Source organism: Galleria mellonella, unplaced genomic scaffold, assembly GCF_026898425.1.
Source record: "Galleria mellonella isolate WM207_F2 unplaced genomic scaffold, CSIRO_AGI_GalMel_v1 utg40, whole genome shotgun sequence".
Taxonomy (NCBI): Eukaryota; Metazoa; Arthropoda; class Insecta; order Lepidoptera; family Pyralidae; genus Galleria; species Galleria mellonella.
In genome coordinates this window covers 2,763,894-2,784,703 of record NW_026442094.1, presented here as the reverse complement: position 1 = coordinate 2,784,703, position 20,810 = coordinate 2,763,894, and the positions used below count along the sequence as shown (strand labels likewise).

The following is a 20,810-nucleotide window of genomic DNA, read 5'->3' as shown; positions in this document are numbered from 1 at the left end:
TCCTCGGCATTGTACAAAGTTCTGCTTAAAGTACTGGGTGGAGAAGCAGGTTTAACAGACTCGGTATTGTTTACAACTGGTATTGATACTTGAGTTTGATTCTCATCTTCAATACATTGACAATCACTATCTTTAATTTTAGATTCAAGACCCTTGGTGTGCCTCCTTCGTTTTTTATTGCAATGTTTGCAAATGCGACGTTCACCACGTACTCGCTTACGTTTAGAACTTGCAACGCTAGAACCATCTGTGTCCATACTAGATTCACCCAATATATCAAAACTATTATTGAATGGAATAGTTATATTTGCAGACACCTGGGGGGTTGTCCCCCCAGGGTCTATAGGTGGATCCATAATGTTAATATAGGTAATTTACTTACCAATATTTACAGCAACAAACACTATTACTACAAAATATACAATTAAATATACAATCTAATACACAATATATAAAAAAGACTAATCCTTATATAAATAAAAATAAAATTAATTTAAAGAAGATCAAAAAATACTCCCGCTTTTTTAAACGTTTCCCGCGCTTTTTCGACATTCCCCAGACGAAAGTTAAATACTTACGAAAAAAAGCGAAAATTATTATTTTTTTTAAACACTTGCTGCCTCGTGTAATGCTTAACTATAAACTCAAAAATTTAAAAAAAATTGACATTAGTCGTTGTTACCAGGTGACAAAAAATATTCTACTCATTGCTAAATTAAAAAATATACGTAGATAATCAAATCTTTTATTTAAGAAATTCCATTTAACCCCACGATTTGCAAATAGCCCCTTTCTACGGTAGTATATGTGTACAAGATAGACTTAATGCTAAAAGCATACTATATTTTGAATTATATGATTACATGTATTTCATGTTCATAGATACAACTGCTTCACATTTTGATCTTCTTGCCCCTTAAGATCATAATCTAAGTGATTATACACTCAAAATGCAAGACATGGACCATATATAAACAGCAATAATCATAATTAAGTAAACGCAGAATTACCTAAGTATAACTATATATACAACCTAAGATACAAGAAACAAGTGGCTCTCTCAAGCAAACATATCTTTAACCACTTAATGCAAGGGCTTTTCTGTAAAATTAAGTCAACTGGTGCATTGATACACACACTAAATTCGAATAAGCATACAATAAATATACACTAAGTTCTATGAAATACAAACAGAGGAGAAGGTATCCCTCCAGATAAAAATATAAACATAATATTTATAAGTGGCAAGAGGTACTCAGGATAGAACAAATCAGAACACATTTGATATGCGAGAGGGTCTCATTTAAGTGGTTAATTTCATGTAAACAAAACTTTCATAAAAGGAAAAACAATATATTTTAACTTTTAATGATTTGAAACATGTTTATACAAATAGCATTAATCCACAATGTTAATATTTACCTAGGAATATAATACAACAACACTTCTTAATATATAAAATTATTTTAACAGATTGTGTAGTTTGTCTTGCCTACTTTTTTTTACTGTTTATTATTAGTTCATGATTTAGCTAAACAAACATATTTTTTCAATGCATCAATGTTTCGCATATTTTCAAACAACTGTAATTGTACATTAACACATTCTACAACAACATTTATAGTATTTTGAAAAATGCTTTGTGCCTTATGTAAATTCTGTGGCACTAACACACCAAACCAGCGTATTGGATTGACTTTACTCTTATTATTATTCTCAACCACTTTCAATTGTTGCACATCATCTTCCTCTGTAGTTTCACATGTGGTCAAAGCAGAGAATTCTGGACTACTTTCCATAGGTAATCTGGCTGTGCTAACAGAACTCTGACCCATAATATAACGAGACTTTGCTAAATGAATACTTCCATTGTTGATACAGGATTCTATATTTAATTCACACACCATTTTTTCCTCCATCAAATGCAGTTGCTTCAATACAAGTTTATCCAGTAAGTCACATACTACATCCACATTATCTGTTTCCAAATCCTCTGGAAAACAAAATATATTTATATTGTTAATTGAAAATTTCTATTATCAATGTAGTTAGTTAATTGGTGTTAGATTATTGTATTTAGATCAAGTTTACCAAATTTGGATAGGGGTCGCACTTGCTGTAAATCATTCACATACTAAATTAAACGCAGTTTATATTACCTTTAGTTTCCAAAGTCATCTTTTGAACTTGGGGATAACGCTCAAAATTTGGAAAAGATTATTCAAAACTACTATGATTTATTCTAATTTCCAACGGTAGATATTAGATGAAATAAACAAAGCTTAGGTATTAAACATTCTATCCTACGATTTGGCAAATAGACATTTTAAATCATGTTGAAGAATAAATGAATTGTAAAATGCTAAAAATACAAATAAAACAAATAACAATAAACAACAATACTTTAACGAAATTAATTAATTTCATTAAATACGATCAAAATCATGTGACTGAGAATACCACAAAATACCTATATGACACAAATCAACATAAATGACTACCTTTTTTTTTTAGTTTGTTTGTTCCGTTGTGGAACAGGCTAAGGTCGGAGACCGTGCTGCCTAGTCTACAATATGATAAATGACTACCATTTTGGAAGTGCTCATAAAGCGAATAATCATCTAAGAACAAGGAATAACATCACTATGAATGAAATACATAGATTGAGTATTACGTACCCAAAGAATAGAGATTGACTAGCGAGTTGTATCACCTAAGAAAAAGAAATTGCATATAAGAAATGATAAAATAAAAACTGTAAATCATATGATTGCCTGTAAATGCCTTAGGCAAATATAATTACTAAAAAGAACACGAAAGATACACAATCAGTTGCTATTTTTGTCAACTCATAGCAGGTTAGTTGCTAAAGTAGGTTTTATGTGTTATGTTGGTCTATGGAGCCCACGCGTTGCTAGGATATTTTTTATGTTACTCTCTGTCTGACGTTAAATAAAATATAATACGCTATATAGATTATCTCTTTTTTTATTCATCACTAGTGTAGTCGTTCACAAAAAAATTGCAATTGGCTTTACTAAGTTAGCTGATGACCGTGTAAGAAGCACATTACTAGACTACTTTTTTTGTAACACTAATCTGTGTTTGTAAGTTGGTCGACGCCATCTTGAAATTCTTTTCAACGTCGTTCTCTTGCATGTGTATTTCATAAATTTTGTCTTTCTTGTGCAAATAAAATATATAACTCTGTGGATATTATTAGAAACACTCTTAAAATAACGTCTGGCGATGTCGGACCGTAAGCGTTTACTCAATGATCTTAGAGTTATCGATTTGCGCGCTGAGTTAGAGAAACGTAACCTAGACAAAAGCGGCGTACGCGGTGTACTCATACAGCGCCTATCTAAGGTTGGATTCTTTGAAAATATTATATCACAATATTATTTTGTCTATACGTGGTAATTATTTAATTAAAATCTATTTTCAGCATTTAGAAGAAGAGGGAGAAGATCCCACAACATATAAATTTGAACTTGCCACAGATACTAAAATACCATCAAAAAAAACACGAAGATCTGAGAGTGTGATAGAACAAGAGTCTGAAGATACTCCTGCCATGGAAGACATGATTGTCCAGGATGATGCCGGGGAGGAAGAAGAGACTGATCAGGTTGATTCTCGTGAGGACAATAGGAAATCTGAAGAACAACAAAAGCAAATTGAAGAGAAAATGGATACAGATGAAAAGGTTTCTCGAAAAAGAGATATCAAAGATGATGTTGAAGCCACCCAAGCCAAAAAACTCTGTACAGAGAAAGAAAATAAATGTGATGATGATCACAAAATTGAAAATAACACAGACGCAGAAGATAGCATCAATTTAGATCTTGGCGAAGATGAACTGCTCAATGAAGAGGTACGTTTTTATGTCTTCAAGGTCACTGTTACACTGCCATCAATTAGTTCCAAACTGACTAATGGATTTATGATGGATATAGATTAGAAGAATTATTATATAAACTATCATATAATTATAGTTATATTGTTTTTGTTGTTTTTTAAATATATATTTATTATGTGTATTATTTTATTTCTCAATAATATTATATTAACCAACCAACTAGATGTACCTATATATTTATATATATATATATATATATATAATATTTTACCTATTTGAAATGGAGTTGATTATTATAATTTCTCTGTAACCAAATAGCCTAACTGGAACTATGCCAAAATCATTAAAGTGTTGTTTACTGATTTTCAGACTGACAACACTACTAAACCCAACAAAATAGGTAAGTTCAATATATATAATAAATCTGTTTAGTTTACCAAAATCATATTTCATGTATGTACTATAGTTGATCTTTGAAACTGTATATGTAATTTAAAGTACAGAAATGAAGGAGTGTCAACTACATCTAAATATATATGAGAAATATTAAGCTTCAATGTATAGTTTTATGTAATTAAAAAGATAACTTTGTTTCAAGTGAGAATTTCAGTTTATGGTGACAACATTAATTTGATCTCTCGGGAATATTTTTATATCACTCTCATGGCTTATGAGACTAATATAAATTTTAAATAATATAATTTGGAACACTGTGCAAGAGTGGAGATAGGTATGAGAGAAGAATATAAGATTCCCGCAAGCACCACTACTATAATTGAAATAATATCTGTAGCTGTAATACAGGATTAATATATGCAAAAGATGTGCATAAAGACAAAAGAAGACTACTGACATTATGAGTTATCCATGGAAATTACAATTCAAAAATACACTATGGTGTTTACAAAATCATTGAGCAGATATGGTTTGGTAAATAAATACAAGATAATTCCAGTTACTCCATAATCACATGGTTTTCAACAGCAATAAAACATATTTCATATGTAACAAGGATAGGCCCAGTGTTGCTATGCTACTATACAGCCAGATGGTGGTGCTAATATCCAATCAAGTTTTCAGGTCAAGATTTTTAGTTTTATCAACAAAGAAGTGAATAAAGTTGTCAAGACTTCAAAACTATCGGTGCGAAAGAAGAGAAGAGGCAGGGTGGGCCGCTCCCTGTGTGGCGAGCGACCTGCACTGGCTCAGCTGATAATTCATACTGACGTAGATGAGGCGACGGACGAGGCCAACACGGAGGCAGCGAGCAACGAGGCGGCGCCGACCGATGCCGCCACAGCAGGTGATGCTGCGCCTGCCGATGATCAACATCAAGTAAACGCCGAAGCCCCCGCCACTAGGTTGGTGAACGTCGACGTCTCATCGCGACGCCCCGCGCATCTATTATACGCTCCGATATTCTCGACATTTCATTTTCGTTATCACTACAAAGTTTTGCACCAAATCTGTACTGAAGAGCAACTGGTTAACCCTGAAAATCTTCTGCTTCGGTCTGCGAAATGAAGTGAACATGCAACATCTACACAACAGTGGCGACATGCGTCGACGGTGATGGTTTGATTACTCCTGGTGGCAGTACTGCAGTGGGTTTCTACCTGTGTGGACTCCTGTATTCTACAAGCATCAACAATGAAGCTTCAAGGATATGGTTCAACACATCATATTGTGGGCCACTTCTTCAAAGCAATTGACACTTGCTACATCCATGGACTAGGTGGAGTAATGGTGCAAAACTTTGTAGTTGATTGTGTGTGTCACTCTAAACATGTTTTGAATATAAATTATGTTATATATTTACTACTACTATAATACAATTTTCAACTATAAATTTGTGTTAATAATATTTCAGATATTAAGTAATTATAAATTTTCATCTTCTTTCAGCAGTAATGAGGAGAAAACGGATAAAGACAATAAAGGTTAGTTTTTCTAGTACTATCTTTACATAATATAAAACAAAGTAGCTTCTTACTGTCTATATGCTTCGATCTTTCAAAATATGCAACCGATTTTAATTTGGTTTTTATTAATAGGCAGTGATTCAAGAAGGTTTACTTGTATATTATATAATATGTATATTATAATAGAGAGAAGCCGAGAAATTCAAAGATTTATTATGTGATATCGTAAAACTCATATTTTTGTGCGCTTACAATGCAAATGGCTAAACCTTACCAAGTGGATCAAAATAATGTATGGAATAGTATTTCTTAAAAAGAGCCACAAAAAGTTGTGATGGTATATATCTCCTGAGGATAACTCACAGTAACCATTTTTATTATTTTAATCCTCAAATAAAAATAAAAAATATTTATTATTTATCTTTTATATATTGCAAAAAAATAGTAGGTTATTTATGTACGTCTGTCCCGGGTGGCAGCATCTTCACACTAGTCTCTACATTGTACCTGTGTCAAGTCAAGGCAGATCGCTAGTAATATATAATTCTAAAATATTATCATATTTGGAAATCTTTGTCTATAAATTCCATTAATATAATTTTTTATACTAAAATAATTTAAAAAAAAATTAGAATAACGAATAGTAATATTTATTAATTATCCATAGTATATGGTTATCTGAGATTCTGTTGGTTTGACAAAATAACCAATTTTTTTTTATTTACACATTTTTTAAACAGAATCCACTGCCAGTCGACCTATGTGTGTAACTGCATCAAATTCTTGGAATTTACAAAGATCAATATCTCGTTTATAAAGTGTGTGAAACATACTTTAAATTTTAAATAGTTAATTATTTTAAAATTCGTTATATAATATTTTATCTTTCTTTTATAGATGAAAAAGAGAAGGAAGGTGAAAGTGATAAAAAAGAAAAGAAAGATGACACTAAAGAAGGTGGAGCTCGTAATTTATGGGTCAGTGGTTTGTCGGGTGACACACGGGCTAAAGACTTAAAACAACTATGTAGCAAACATGGAAAGGTATATACATTGTTATCTCTTTAATAATTTGCATTCTTAATATCTTCAACTGTGCATGTTGTGTTGTACTGTAACCTAAATCACCTAATATGTATTCAGAGTTGTTACTGTGTCGTTTGTGTATCATGCGACCATAGGATTTCCTTTAATATAATTGTAAATACTCATAATTTTATCATTATAAAATCACATTACTCTTCTGTCTTAATACACAATATTTGCTGATTACTGTTTCCGTAATTTTAGGTAATTGGAGCTAAAGTAGTAACTAATGCAAGAACACCAGGATCCCGCTGCTATGGTTATGTGACAATGGCTAGTGCTCAAGATGCCGAAAACTGTATCAAAAACTTACACAGAACTGGTTAGTAAAGCCCAAAAATGATTACACCTGCTTATAGGAAACTATCACAACATTCCTTCTCTATACTAAATACAAACAGCTAGTTTTTTTCATTTAATATAACTCCCCCCAACACCTATAAACATAAATATGTACTAAATATTGCTACCACTTTGCATCTACACTTCTAATAAATAAGGTTTTACATTACTCTCTACTGTTACATAAAATATAAGATAATATCCCTATATATTTCTGTTTAATTTGATCCCATTGTCTACTATCTAAGAAGTTTATATTTGTATGTTTTAGTATTGTGCCAACACAATACTGTAACTGTAATAAGTGAGCATATTTTTTAATAATTGTTAAGATACAACTTTCGCATCTACTTCAATTAAACTAATTTTCAACTTCAGCAATATTTAAATATTTTCATTTGTTCAGAAGTTTCCACTTTTTAATTTCTTTCAAAATGTCTTTTTTTCTGTTCATTCAGAGCTCCATGGTCGCATGATCTCTGTAGAGAAAGCTAAATCTGAATCGGAGTCATCATCGCGTAGACAACCTTCTCGGATTGACCGTCGTCCGAGCAAAGATCGGAAGGACGACACTAAAGAAAACGAGGTTTGTCATAATAACTACCCAATGGCTTACTGTGCATGCGTAATTAGGAATCCGTAGTTGTTTTGATTTCATAATCTTGCTATTTATTCAACTTATAAAACGTAAAATGTCGTTTACGAATATGAACCTTTTTCGTCAATTTATGTGGTGTATTGTAAGGTACTATTTTAAATTAATTACCACATGCATTATGAAAATGACATGTCTTCAAGTGAAATATTTAAAATATTTTTGTGATTTATTTACGTTAATTTCGTCATGCTGATGTGAAACGCCATGAGGTTCTTCTAATTTATTAATTATAATATACGATATATGGACAAACACTAAGATAATCAGACCTTATCAAATTATCAGGATTTTTTTGAGGTATGATGAATATCGAAATCTTTTAGAGTTAATAATAAAGAATATCTCTCTATCTATATCCTGATGTCACTGTTGAACAGTTATTGCAAAGTTAAATACATTTATGAATAAATATTTTTATAATCCTTGTTATAGGGGGCTTGTAATGGGTTGTTTTTTATAACTAAGACAGTAATTGTTTATATTTACAATTATAGGAAGGTAAGGAAGGAGAGAAAAGTGATGAAAATAGAATAAAAAAAGAAGGTGAAGTGTCAGGAGCAGAAAGTACAAGATCCACTTCGCGCACTCGAGAAAAGTCGCACCGATCTGATAAAGTAAGCTCCCAGAGATTTTTCTTCTCATGTTTTAATTTATTGCTATATGATCAAATAAATACCCGTCATTTGCACACAATTTATTCGCCTGTTTATAACTGAAATCGTTTTAAGAATCTCACATAATGAATTTAATTTTACATATTTGAAGAGAGATATTTTGCATTCCCTTTTCTAATAGTTTCGTATTGTCAACCAATTATACCTCTTATTGCTTTTAATTGTGTACATTTACTGCGATAAACAATTTTATTTTTTAATGATCATTATATCACTTTAAATATTATAAAACAATTTCAGGATAAGTCTCGTCGTAGTACCAGAAGCCGTGAACGAAGGAGATCACCTAGAGAAGTACTATCTTTTTCTAAGATATGGGTGAGTATCACAATCAACTTTCAATTAAAATGAGTAAAAATGATCAGCTATTAATAAGGCATCGTCGGAAATTCCGAAATCAGGACCATTTGTTATCAGTATCCCATCCGCTGCAGTGCAAAGCTAACTTTTGCACGTAGAGCAATTTACTATTCTAAACGAAGTGATCGATGATCATTTGTAAAACTAGATTATGACAATCGGCATTTTTTTTAAATAGATAATAATGGAATGGTAGCCCCTCCTCCGCTAATGGTATACGCTGGCGGAGCACCAGTGAAAAGTGATAGATGAGAATGAAAACAGGCCAGTTAGCCCATCATGATGAATTCATCAGGAAATAACTATGATAGTTTCTAGGGAGAACCGCGAGGAGGTCGACCTGGTATATTGCTAGCAATAGGATTCTCAAGCTCCATTACTAACAATCCCTTTCCCCCCTCAGCACGATGGTTTCCAGGGGGACCACGTGGAGGTGGACCTTATAGGGCACATTGCTAGCAATGGGAGTGATAATCCACATTACTAACATCGGCGCGGTAGGCACAAGTGTTTTATAGAAATGAACATGGCGTAATCGCAGAAGGAGCGCGACGTGGCGCGTGCGCGGGAGCGGTCGCGGGCGGCGCGCGAGGAGGAGCGGCGGCGGCGCGCCGCCGAGGACGCGCTGCGCGAGCGCGAGCGCCGCCAGCGCCAGGAGAAGCACCGCCTCGCGCTCGAGCGGGAGAAGCTGCGCGCCGAGAGGTACGCGCCGCCGCTGTGGCAATTACAGTACCAACTGTCTCGTGCTCGCGTAGGCCCTTATGAAAAGTTAACATCTGTTCAAAATCGTATTTTGTATGTTCCGATTACAAGACTATCTTATGCAAATGTTTATATTACGAGCGGAATATTATACAACAGCTTTAAATTTTAAAATTAATATTGTAATCTAATGGTACTCGATCAGAGCATTCCTTTATAATAGAGCCTCCTTAGACACTCACTGATTGAAACTCTCAAATATTTATATCAACTAATGTTTTTTTTTTTTTTTTTTTAATTATTTTTAGAGAAAAAATTGAACGAGAAAAGAATGAACTTTTACGTTTGGAGCGTGAAAGACATAGACTGGAGAGAGAGAAATTAGAACTGGAGCGATTGGAACTAAAGAGGGCACAGTTGAGGTTAGTATAATTTTTATTTTCAATTAAGTTAACCGTATTGAACATTTCATAAAAAGAACACGGCATAAATAATTTCATATACGAACAATTGAATTGTCTTACTTGGTTCTGAAGTACTAAATATTAGAAGTGTTAGTTTAGGTATATTATTGACTATTGGTCAATGTAAAATTTATATGTACATATAGATTAGAAGAGGAGCGGCGCAAACGCGGGTACGAGAGTAGCGCGGCGTATCGCAAGCCAGCGTCGTCACCGCCGCCCGAGCCCGCCTACGACCGCGAGCCGCGCCACAAGCGCCCGCCGCCGCCGCCCATGGTAACTGCTGCCTAATATGAATCATGATTCACACATTTGCGAGTTAAGGCCTTCTCCCATGAGAGCTAATTACGCCTGTATATTTTTTTAACCTTAACACTACCTTATAAAAAGAAAACTAGTTGTAACTATTCTTATTTTAATGTAATTACTACCGGTTTAACTTCATGTAATTTGGTCGAGAAAACTCGACTAGTTTCAAGACCATTCGGCACCCTAAGATCCCAAATAGTAGTCTTGAGCGGCTATGACGCGAGCGCGAACCTTGCTGTGTAGCCCGCTAAACTCGAGCTGTAGGCATTCGCATATTTTATTATAATAGTCGATAGTTATTAATTACATAAAAATATAATACATACTTATGAATCTTCACAAAAAAATTAAACTTCCTTTTAAAAAAATTACAAATTAATCCCACACACTTAGTAGAAATCTATTAAAATAAATTTCATTACTCTGTTTTGAAACAGTCGTCGAGTAGAGGACAGTTCGAGGCTCCCCCTCCGCCACGGTTCGAAATGGGCGCAAGTTACGACCGCGGCGCAGACAAGAGAGATCGAGATCGCGATTATAAGAGAGAATATCCCAGGCATGTCTCATGTAAGTGATACTTTTTATCTCTTTTGATTAATGATGTATGAGATTCAAATAAATGAATGAAAACTATTTTATATAAAATATAAATATTACTCTTCAATAAAACCAGGTTATGTTTTAGCAATATCTTATATTTTATTACGTACAATTTCAGCTAGCAATATGAAATATCCCAGCAATGGTAGTTCCAATGATGATGCACGACAACCAATGCCACCAGGCACTAGACCTAAAGAGCCTAGGTATGTATACGAAGAATTGATATCTGTTTTTTTATGGATTTTCAATGTGCATCAATAAAAATAAAACAATTTTTACAGTCGATCTTACGAATCTCGAGATAACAGATCATACCGGCCATCTCCTCCGAACAAACCAGAGCCTCGCAGTTGGAATTCCTCGAGTCGGTATCCTGACACTGCGCCACCATCTAAAGGTATAACATTATAATTGTATATGTATATATATATATATATATATATATATATATATATATATATATATATATATATATATATATATATATATATATATATATATATATGCGTACGCTAATGAAAACGGATTTACTGAAAAATTCATTCGGACACTTGCTTAATGGGACAAGCTACGTAATATAACCAAAATAACTTAAAGGTATTATTTTAGGCTAACATGTCAAATTGGCCAATCTTCGCATTTTATTACTGTACTCTGCTGTCTGTATCCATATATTAGAAAGAGGACTTTTTTTATTTTAATTCCTATTAAATATTATTAAAATTTGCTTTTAATAAATACTAGCAAGCAAAATTGTAAAAAAAAAACATCCTAGAACAAATTCATTGTCATTAGTATTATATTATTTTTATAAATTATATATTTAGTTTTCTTAAAAATTACATATAAACCGAAAGAGGGCCATGTATATATTGTGTATGTAGTATCGCCGCGCCGTGAGCATATTCTGCTGTTATAACGTTGCGCAACACTATTATATAGTTCCACAGCCAGGATCATAGGTATTACAAATTCCTTAATGGGAGAAGGAATTGTAAATAGAGCAATAGTAGAGTGCCTCTTTTCTAGTATATCATCTAGGTGGATCTCCATATGGTTTCCCCTGAAAGCCATAGTAATTAATTTCTGGCGAATTCGTCATAATCGGCTAATAAATCCGACTGATGATTGATGATGATCATCAATCATCATTTAATAAATTAATAGATCACCATTTACTCTGCCAGCGTAAACCTATAACATAGAGAAACTATTCCATTTTCATTCGTTAAAAAAAAATTGACTGGGTATCGTAACAGGAGCGATAGTGGCGCGGGGCACAGGCGGCGGCAGCGAGTCGTGGGGCGCGGGCGGCGGCGGCGGCGGCGGCGGCGAGGCGCGGTACGGCGCGTACGAGGCGCGCTACCCGCCGCAGTACCAGCCGCCACCGCCCGGCGCGCCCTACCCCGACCGGTACGCGCCCTCCGCCCGCGACTACCCGCGCAAGTACTAGCGCGCCCACACAACGCATACCACACACCTCAGGTAATAGCCCTCTACATTCGTACAATGTACGATATCCGGCGATATAACACAGTGTAACAGAAATATTTGTTGGCCATATAAAGTTAATGCGATTTTTTTGTATTGGCCTTGTGCCAATGAAGTTTTATTTCTTTGTTACAAAATTTATTGTAAACCAAAACAAAGATAAATGTACAGATTTTACCAGAGGGAGACTTTGTACGAAAGTCGATTGCTTGGGTACCTCTGTCCCAATCGTGTTTCAACCGTGAAGCAGTTGTGTTTGCATGGCTGTGTTTCGGTTTGAAGGGTGGGATATGACGTGAATTTACTGGGTACACAGGAATGACACTTGAGTCCTCAGTAATGGCAACGCATGGGGGGTATCATGGGCGAAACAGTATACTCTGTTATGTCCATGGTACTGCTCATGTCTATAGGCGACGGTTACCACTTTCCATCAGGTGGGCCGTCAGCTTATTTGCTATTCTAAGTTGTATAAAAAAAAATTTAGGGGCAACGGGTCCGTCTCAGCTTATGCTGCTACGACATGTATAATATAACCAGGTCTCATGTAACATCACGGGCACGTCTGTTTTGTCTCATGTTAGATAATATATAATCCAAATTTATATAAATTAATAGGAGTTGCTCCCCTGTACATGTAATTTGTGTGAAATCATTTTTTTTTATTATTATTAAAAGCATCTCCGTTACTATTGCATTAATTTATATACATTTTTCTATTATTCTTCTATTATTCCATTATAATTTAATAGGAAAATCGCACGATATCGTACCCATACCTCGGTAAATTATATGTAAAAACTGGATGCTTCCCAGGATACAAAATTTTTTGTCATGTAGTTTGAGTTTGAACTTAAATATTGAATTATCTGTATAATCTTTTTCCATTTTATATATATATATATATATATATATATATATATATATATATATATATATATATATATATATATATATATATATATATATATATATATATATATATATATATATACACAAAAACCATTAAATATTAATATTGATTTATAAATATTTTTTATTCTTCTTTTCAGATTTGATGTCACCATTGTATAATGATAGTGATAAATTGAGTTTAGTTGTTATACTCGTATTATTTAATACAACTATAAAATGCCTTTATTTTGCATATGTATTATTATTACATAGTAAGTGTGATTTCTTTAATGAGATCATCTAAAAACTACGAGAAGGAATCAAAAAGTAGTGAGAATGAGATAACTTAATAATTCATTTTTCTACATAGTCTCAGAGTCTCTCTACACACCGAGTCCAGCGCCTTTTCAAGGCTTTAATTCCTTTAAAAAAAAAAGTTTTGTCTTACTCCTGCAAAAAGCTCTCCACGACATCCATCACCTCGTTATCGTCTTCGTACCTATTTCCCCTTAAGTATTCTTTCAATTTGGGGAACAGACAAAAATCGCTAGGCGCCAGATCTGGTGAATAAGGAAGGTGGTCAACCAATTCGAAGCCAGCTTGCGAATGGCAGCCATCGCAACTCTCATTGGTCTCCATTTTCGAGAACACGTTCCGACACGAAGCAAACAAATGACTACACATTCAGAAAAAAACAAAAGAGAAACGAAATTTTTTTTCTTTATTAATATTACAAACATGTATCTGAACTATGCCTGCCAATATTTTTTTTTTTCTTACCAAGTAGTATGTCGTTCTCACTACTTTTTGATCCCTCCTCGTATAATGTAAAATCATTCCTTTTGACTTATTGTGTCATGACATATACATTTTAAGTGTTTCAATCTTTTGTTCATGTGCTAATGGTTTAAGACATGGGTAAAATGTCAGTGCGTTAGAGTCAATCCAGATTGTTGGACTCCTAGAGTGATATAATAAATTACATATTTTATTCATACTAGTAAATGTTTTCTAATTGTTAAGTTTGTTTTAATCCAAAACATTTTTAATACTTCCCTTAGTCACACTATATTTTAAAACTTATAAAGGTTATGTTTCCAATATATCACATGTAATTTAATTTAATGCAAAATTTCAATCAAGTAATGTAATATTCGAATAGGATGATGTTATATTTTAACTACTTTTAGTAATACATGAAAGAAATTTGTGTATTAGTTGCTCTAAAAGAACATACATTGGTAAATCTTAGAATTTACCAACATAAGTCAGTAAATGTAAAGATTTTATTAAAAAAAAACTTTAGGCTTTCACAAAAAAATTTACTTTTTCCATCAACTTCATTGATATTGCCATTTTAAGTTGCGTAAAAAAGAAATAAAGCAGATCTAACCGACCTGTCTAACCACGAATACGAGCAGCACGCACTAAATGTTTAAATATTATACCTGTTACTGTAAAAGCTAAAACTACGATAAATCTAAAATTTCCTATATTTAAGATAAATATCAAAAAAGAGACGTGGTAAATATAATAAAATTAGACCTGTGGTGCTTTTACTTGCGATCGGAAAGGTAGATTGGATTTAACTACTTTTCTGTAATACAATTAATGTTTAAAAATTTGACATTATTTTATTATATTATTATATATTAAAGAATTATTTTGTCATAACTTTTATAATGACTGTTGCCCAAATTTTTAGCAATAAATTTCATTCATTTATTTAGTTTGATAAAAGCCTAAAAATATTCTTTTTTATAAAATTCTTGCATTTACATACTCATTATATCATAGTAAACCCAAGATTAGGGGAAAGGGATTGTTAGTAATGAAGTCTATTTAACTCATTGCTAGCAATACACCCTATCTGGTCAACACCGTCGTGGTTAATTGTGATGGAATTCGTCATGATGGGCTAACTGACTTGCTTTTTTATTCTCACTAGTGCCTCGCCAGCATATCCCGATAGCGTAGGCGAGGTTACAATTCCATTATCACCCATTAAAAAAATCCTAAGATTTACTAATTAAATCCAAGATTTACCATTATAAGGCTTTTATAATAACATATATTTACAGGTACTGAGTAATTTTGGTAATAAAAAGTAGATATTAACTTGAAAATTTATTACATATTTAGTACAGATAAATACCATGTACTTTCAAATAATATTATGGACTAGGTTTTATTGATAAACTAATTCACTAAAAATGTTACCTTACTTTTAACTTTCATGTTTTACATGTTTACAAGAAAGCACTTATATTGTAATAAATATTAAATCAAAATTGAACGCACTTTTCTACGTCATTAGATGAATTTGGTTATGAACTTTGGAATATAATGTAATAAAGTATACCTCTACCTACATCTACCTAAATTACATTCCAAAGTTTCATATTAATTGTACATACATAAAATTACACATATCTGAAATATGAACAGTCACACAAACATTAAAACGTTAGTAAAATAACAGTAATAATATTAACCAATTATAACTGATAATTAGCTAAAAATAAGTATTTAAGGGCACACATTTTTACAAGTATATAACTTGATAGTCAAAAATAGGAATCAATTAACGCGGTTAATTTTTAATTTTTCGTGAACAAAGTCACGAGCTTAGTTAGAGTGGTCGATTCTGTGATACTTTAATAAAATAAACTGACCGTAAATGAATGAATATGAAATAAATTTCTAATAATTTTCACTTAAATTAGAAATTTAGTTCATTTTAACTATTAGTATGACAGGTATTGAAGATCAAATTGAAATTTTGAAATAAGTTTACAAAATGGCTTCACAAAGTCGACCCGATTGTGACATAAAATCACTGTTTTAAATATTGTTTATGTTTATTTTATGAAACATTATATGTTTGCAATCGAAATAGATATAGAAATAAAATAAGCATTTTTAAGTAACGTAATGTGACAATTAAAAAAGTATACAAATTTAAAAGACTGGCAGAGAAGTGCAGTAACCCTTCCTTGCAACTTGAGTATATTAGAAAAAAGTACAATAATCACAATATTAAATATTAAATCATACAACCTTAACTAGATTACCACATAGTAGCACAAAGTCCAGTAATTTCTTTTTTTTTATTAATAAATTTAGAAAAGTGGTTAAGGTCGGGATTATGCTCCAGATATATGACGTCTGATTTTATTTTCATAACTCAAGGTATGAGGACTAAGCAATTGGTGGAATAGCACACTATCAAGAGGTGTAGGTATTTTTTTTTTTTAACACAAATATTTTAAATACATAGACCACTAATGGGCCACTTCAAGCAAAGATGTCAAGAACACTTATGAAGAACTTTTAGAAATTGTGTAGCTATTAAATTATCATTTATGAAGTCATCATTCTTATCTAGTAATTAATTTTTTTGTGCACAGAACTTATTGAAAGGTATATATCTGCTATGGCAATATAGCAATCTATACTAATATTATAAAGAGGTAAAATTTGTAAGTTTGCATGTTTGGGGTAATCTCTTGTACTACTGATCCGATTTTGAAAATTCTTTCACTATTAGAAAGGTATATTGTCTTTGAATGCTATAGGCTACTTTTTATTTTGATAAATATATATTTTTAAATAATTAATCGCAATAAAAGTAATTGAAGTAAGCAAAAATTCTATAATAAAGTATGCGCTGCCTAAACACTTTGAAATAAAAAAAATAAATCTATAGCAAAAATAATCATTGTTTTTAGCTTTACAAAAAAATCTGAGACTATATAAATTTTAAAATCTCAACCTAAAACATTGTATTTATGTTTAAAGTAAAATAAATTTTACAAGCCATTCATTTTAAAATCTTAGAGATTATTAGCGCAGTACTTTCATACACGCCAATATACCAATCTTTATGTTGAAAAGTTTTAAATTTACATAAACAAATATTGCATCCGTGCGAAACCGGAGCGGGTCACTAGTACCAAATAAAAGCTAAGTTTCGTTCATATCGATTGTTCGTAAAACTTAATAAAAATATAAACTACATCGTTATGCCTTCAAACTGGACTCAAATGAAGGTTTTCCCAAATATGTTTTTACAGCTTGCGTGTCTACATAAAATAAAACCCCTCACCCATAATTGATATATGAAAATTAAAATACAAGTTCCTGCATTTGCTGTTGTGATCGTAAATAGTTGACATTCTCAACAAAAAGTGTTGTATGTACGGGAGCAACAACATTATCATGGCGTCCCAAAAGTGAATAATTAAAATTCCACATATCTTTGTCATCTTCTGAAATATTAGGCATATCTTCTTCCAATGATTTAAGGGCATTTATAGCAGTTTCATGCCCTTGGATAGCAGCCAAACGCAGCAGTCTAGTTCCTGTTTCTGTATCTTTTGGTAAGCCTCCTCTTCCCCGTCCATAATAGACAGCCAAATTATAAAGAGCACCAGGATGCTCAAGTGCGGCAGCAGACTGATACAGCTGCATTGCCTACAAAAAAAACAACATGTCTTAGATATCTTTTTATTATAATAACAGTGTATATAAACAAAAGTTTTCATATAAAGGTATTTGAATTAATTGATAATGTTTTATTGCCCAATACTATTTATCTTTTTTTGAAAAAAAAAAAAACGTGCTAAGATTATTTTTAGGTAAATAAGCCAAATGCATAAGCGTAATTAATTGGGGAAGAGGGAAGAAATAGTGCTGGGCTGTGTGTTGTTTCGACATTTAAATATATGTTAAAACTATAACTTTTAGAAATTTTGTCTGTCTGTATATTTGTCCTGTCATCATACAAAAACTAATGCACCAAATTTAATGTGATTTTCACAGTTGTTTCTGAAGATCTAACTTAAAATCTAGTACATGTTTCATCTTAAGATGCCATCTAAAAATGGTCTATTTTATTGGTTCTCCTACTTCTGCAATCCACACATACAAAGTAGCAAACAAAAAACTGCCTTGTAATATTAAATTCCATTTTAAAAAAATTACCAACTTTACATATAAAAAAAAAATTATAAAAAATACAAAATAAAAAAGTTTTCCTACCATTTTCTCATCGATCTGAACACCAATACCCTTCTCATAGCATAATCCTAAATTATACAATGCTGGTGCATAATTCCGATTTGCTGCTGACCTAAAACAAATAATAGTGTTACAGTATAACTGCTAAAACTTTCAAATAATGACTACAACATTTATTTATGCAAATGATACACTTTTAATAAATTAATCTATCTAATATCCCCCAGCAATACATACATATAGGACAGTAAATTCTAGGAAGGCTAGTGAGGAATTTGCATAATCATTTTTTGAGATTTACTGCCCATTCAGATTGCAATTTCAGTTAAAAAAAATGGGCAAGAAACTTCGCTGTTTCAAAAGGAACAGCCTTTTTTCAAAACATGAATTTCAAATGCATTACATCAATATTATTATGGATGGATAATAAGTGGTAGTAAATTAGGATGTTGTTACTTTCTCACATAAAAAATAAAAAATGGTGTTAAATGAAATTTAGTACACAGATTAATTATATCCCAAGTTAGCACTACATACTTTATGTAGTGATTCATATAGGCAAAACTGCAAAATACAGCTGATTTTTTTAAGAAATATATAATCTTCAACTCATTATAATATGAGGAAAGGGTAGGCATGGCACATTTTTACATTCAACACCATACTGTACACCTCTTATATTTTTTTAAATCAATACATAAATATAATAAGGACAATTTTACTGATATATCATAGCCTTATATATACAATCCCAACTTAAAGTTAACACCACAAACTGACTGTTGTGGTAGACATATAACTTTTTTAGTCATACTAAAAAAGTTATATGTCTACCACAACAGTAACAGTCAATATCATGTTTAATTCATTTGTTTATTGTTTTATTAAAAATTGTGAAGATTTTTTAAAATGAATTAATCACCTTAATAATTTCAATCCTTCCTTGGTTTGACCATTTTCAATTGCAGATAGTGCCAACTTATTCTCAATGACATTCAGCATGTCCTTAAACTCCTTTACTGATGTATTATCTTCATTTGAGTTGCTATTACTTTCTTGAGTTACACCAAGATTGTCATTTGACATCAAATGAACAGTCGGAGTAAGGTTTTTAATAACACTTTCTAACTTTGCGGTGGAAGTCAAATAAGCAGGATTCTTGTTAACACAAGAAACATATGGGTACAAAATAGATAGCAAGTTTCTAAAAGATGTATTTTTATTTTGAAACTGTTTTGAATGGTATTTTTTCTTCAAATAAGTAAGCTGAGTTGCGTACCATCCCATTACAAGTACTCCACTCTATAAACCAATAAAACAGTTTGTTTACATAAAATTATACTTAATTAAAGAAGAAACTAAAAGATTTTTTTTAAGAAATTAGGCACAGAAATATACTACATCATACATTTATCTTACCCATGTGATGGCACCCAGCCAATTACAAGAATGATTTAAATTTTCGAAATTCCATTTTGTACTATTAGTACCGTTGTCATCCTTAAATGACTTCCAACAATTCCTTGAAGAAAACCAGCTGCAAGGTGGTCCAGTCTGTTTATTTTCTTCAGGTAAATTGCCAAGAGAATTGACTAGTCCACTTGTGGTGCCACGTTTATCAAAACAATTAGCACCACGTTCAACAGTTTCTCGAAATCGTCTCAATAAATATTTCCACATTTTTAGAAAGAATTTTAATTATTAACTAATATAGAAAGCAAACAATCCATAATAATAATAAAAATGTATAATCTGGTAGCTAGCACAGAGCAAGTAATCACTACGTTATAGTAGCTACTCTACCACAGATTAGAGAGACTATGTTTAACTACTACTACTATACCTAGTCTGGTACACTGGATGGGAAAAGATTGTTAGTAATGCGGATTATCAGTCCCATTGCTAACAATATACCCTAACAAGTCGACCTCCCCGTCGTCCCTCCTGGAAACCATCGTGTTGAATGCCAGGTGTATCCATCACGACAGGCTGGGGGAAAAGGGATTGTTAGCAATGGAGTTTGGCAGCCCCATTGCTAGCAATATTAGGTCGACCTCCACCTGGTTCCCCTTGGAAACCATCGTGAACAATTATTGTTAATTTCATCACGATAACTAACTGACCTGCATCATCCTCACCTATCATTCTTCACTGGTGCCCCGCCAGTGTATATCAATAGCGCGGGTGGGGTTACCATTCCATTATCACTCATTAAAAAAAATCACGATGGGCTAACTGACCTGCCTTTTCATTCTCACCTATCATTTATCACTGGTGCTCCGCTAGCATACACCGTTAGCGCAGGCAGAGTTACTATTTCATTATCATCCACTAAAAAAAAATACTTTCATAAAGATTCAGCCAACTCAACTGATCGGTTAATTTATAGCATTTTATATATGATTCTTTAAATAACTTTTAT

General features: G+C 32.4%; 3 protein-coding genes across 4 annotated transcripts; 1 reads left to right on the top strand and 2 right to left on the bottom strand.

Annotated features, from left to right (window-relative positions):
- Positions 1-1,332: 1,332 nt before the first annotated feature.
- On the bottom strand, positions 1,333-2,491 carry LOC113520315 (coiled-coil domain-containing protein 115). The gene is made up of 2 exons (XM_026905617.2): positions 2,160-2,491; positions 1,333-1,993 (listed from the first exon to the last, which is right to left on the bottom strand). The coding sequence occupies exons 1-2, from the start codon at positions 2,176-2,178 to the stop codon at positions 1,521-1,523; spliced, it is 492 nt and encodes a 163-aa protein (XP_026761418.2). The 5' UTR covers positions 2,179-2,491; the 3' UTR covers positions 1,333-1,520.
- Positions 2,492-3,105: 614 nt separating this feature from the next.
- LOC113520330 (SAFB-like transcription modulator) lies at positions 3,106-14,388 on the top strand. 2 transcript variants are annotated; one of them, XM_026905637.3, is made up of 18 exons: positions 3,106-3,369; positions 3,449-3,877; positions 4,232-4,262; positions 5,094-5,223; positions 5,771-5,802; positions 6,682-6,827; positions 7,074-7,191; positions 7,670-7,797; positions 8,364-8,483; positions 8,784-8,861; positions 9,445-9,605; positions 9,914-10,027; positions 10,216-10,345; positions 10,816-10,945; positions 11,097-11,184; positions 11,263-11,378; positions 12,241-12,466; positions 13,525-14,388. In XM_026905637.3, the coding sequence occupies exons 1-17, from the start codon at positions 3,250-3,252 to the stop codon at positions 12,432-12,434; spliced, it is 2,265 nt and encodes a 754-aa protein (XP_026761438.2). In that variant the 5' UTR covers positions 3,106-3,249; the 3' UTR covers positions 12,435-12,466; positions 13,525-14,388. The 2 variants fall into 2 exon arrangements, with proteins under 2 accessions (XP_026761438.2, XP_026761437.2); XM_026905636.3 differs by having other exon boundaries at positions 3,107-3,369; positions 5,768-5,802.
- Positions 14,389-16,493: 2,105 nt separating this feature from the next.
- Positions 16,494-20,188, bottom strand: LOC113520365 (uncharacterized). The gene is made up of 4 exons (XM_026905684.3): positions 19,808-20,188; positions 19,311-19,690; positions 18,410-18,500; positions 16,494-17,842 (listed from the first exon to the last, which is right to left on the bottom strand). The coding sequence occupies exons 1-4, from the start codon at positions 20,066-20,068 to the stop codon at positions 17,495-17,497; spliced, it is 1,080 nt and encodes a 359-aa protein (XP_026761485.2). The 5' UTR covers positions 20,069-20,188; the 3' UTR covers positions 16,494-17,494.
- Between the last annotated feature and the right edge of the window lie 622 nt (positions 20,189-20,810).

Excerpts from the sequence above, each read along its gene's own strand:
- LOC113520330 (XM_026905636.3), top strand. The coding sequence starts at position 3,250 with ATGTCGGACCGTAAGCGTTTACTCAATGATCTTAGAGTTATCGATTTG. Across the intron at positions 4,263-5,093 it reads TACTAAACCCAACAAAATAG|ATGAGGCGACGGACGAGGCC; the intron begins GTAAGTTCAATA and ends ATACTGACGTAG. Across the intron at positions 10,946-11,096 it reads ATATCCCAGGCATGTCTCAT|CTAGCAATATGAAATATCCC; the intron begins GTAAGTGATACT and ends GTACAATTTCAG.
- LOC113520365 (XM_026905684.3), bottom strand. The coding sequence starts at position 20,068 with ATGTGGAAATATTTATTGAGACGATTTCGAGAAACTGTTGAACGTGGT. Across the intron at positions 18,501-19,310 it reads GAAGGATTGAAATTATTAAG|GTCAGCAGCAAATCGGAATT; the intron begins GTGATTAATTCA and ends TATTTGTTTTAG. Across the intron at positions 17,843-18,409 it reads TTCAGATCGATGAGAAAATG|GCAATGCAGCTGTATCAGTC; the intron begins GTAGGAAAACTT and ends TTTTTTTTGTAG.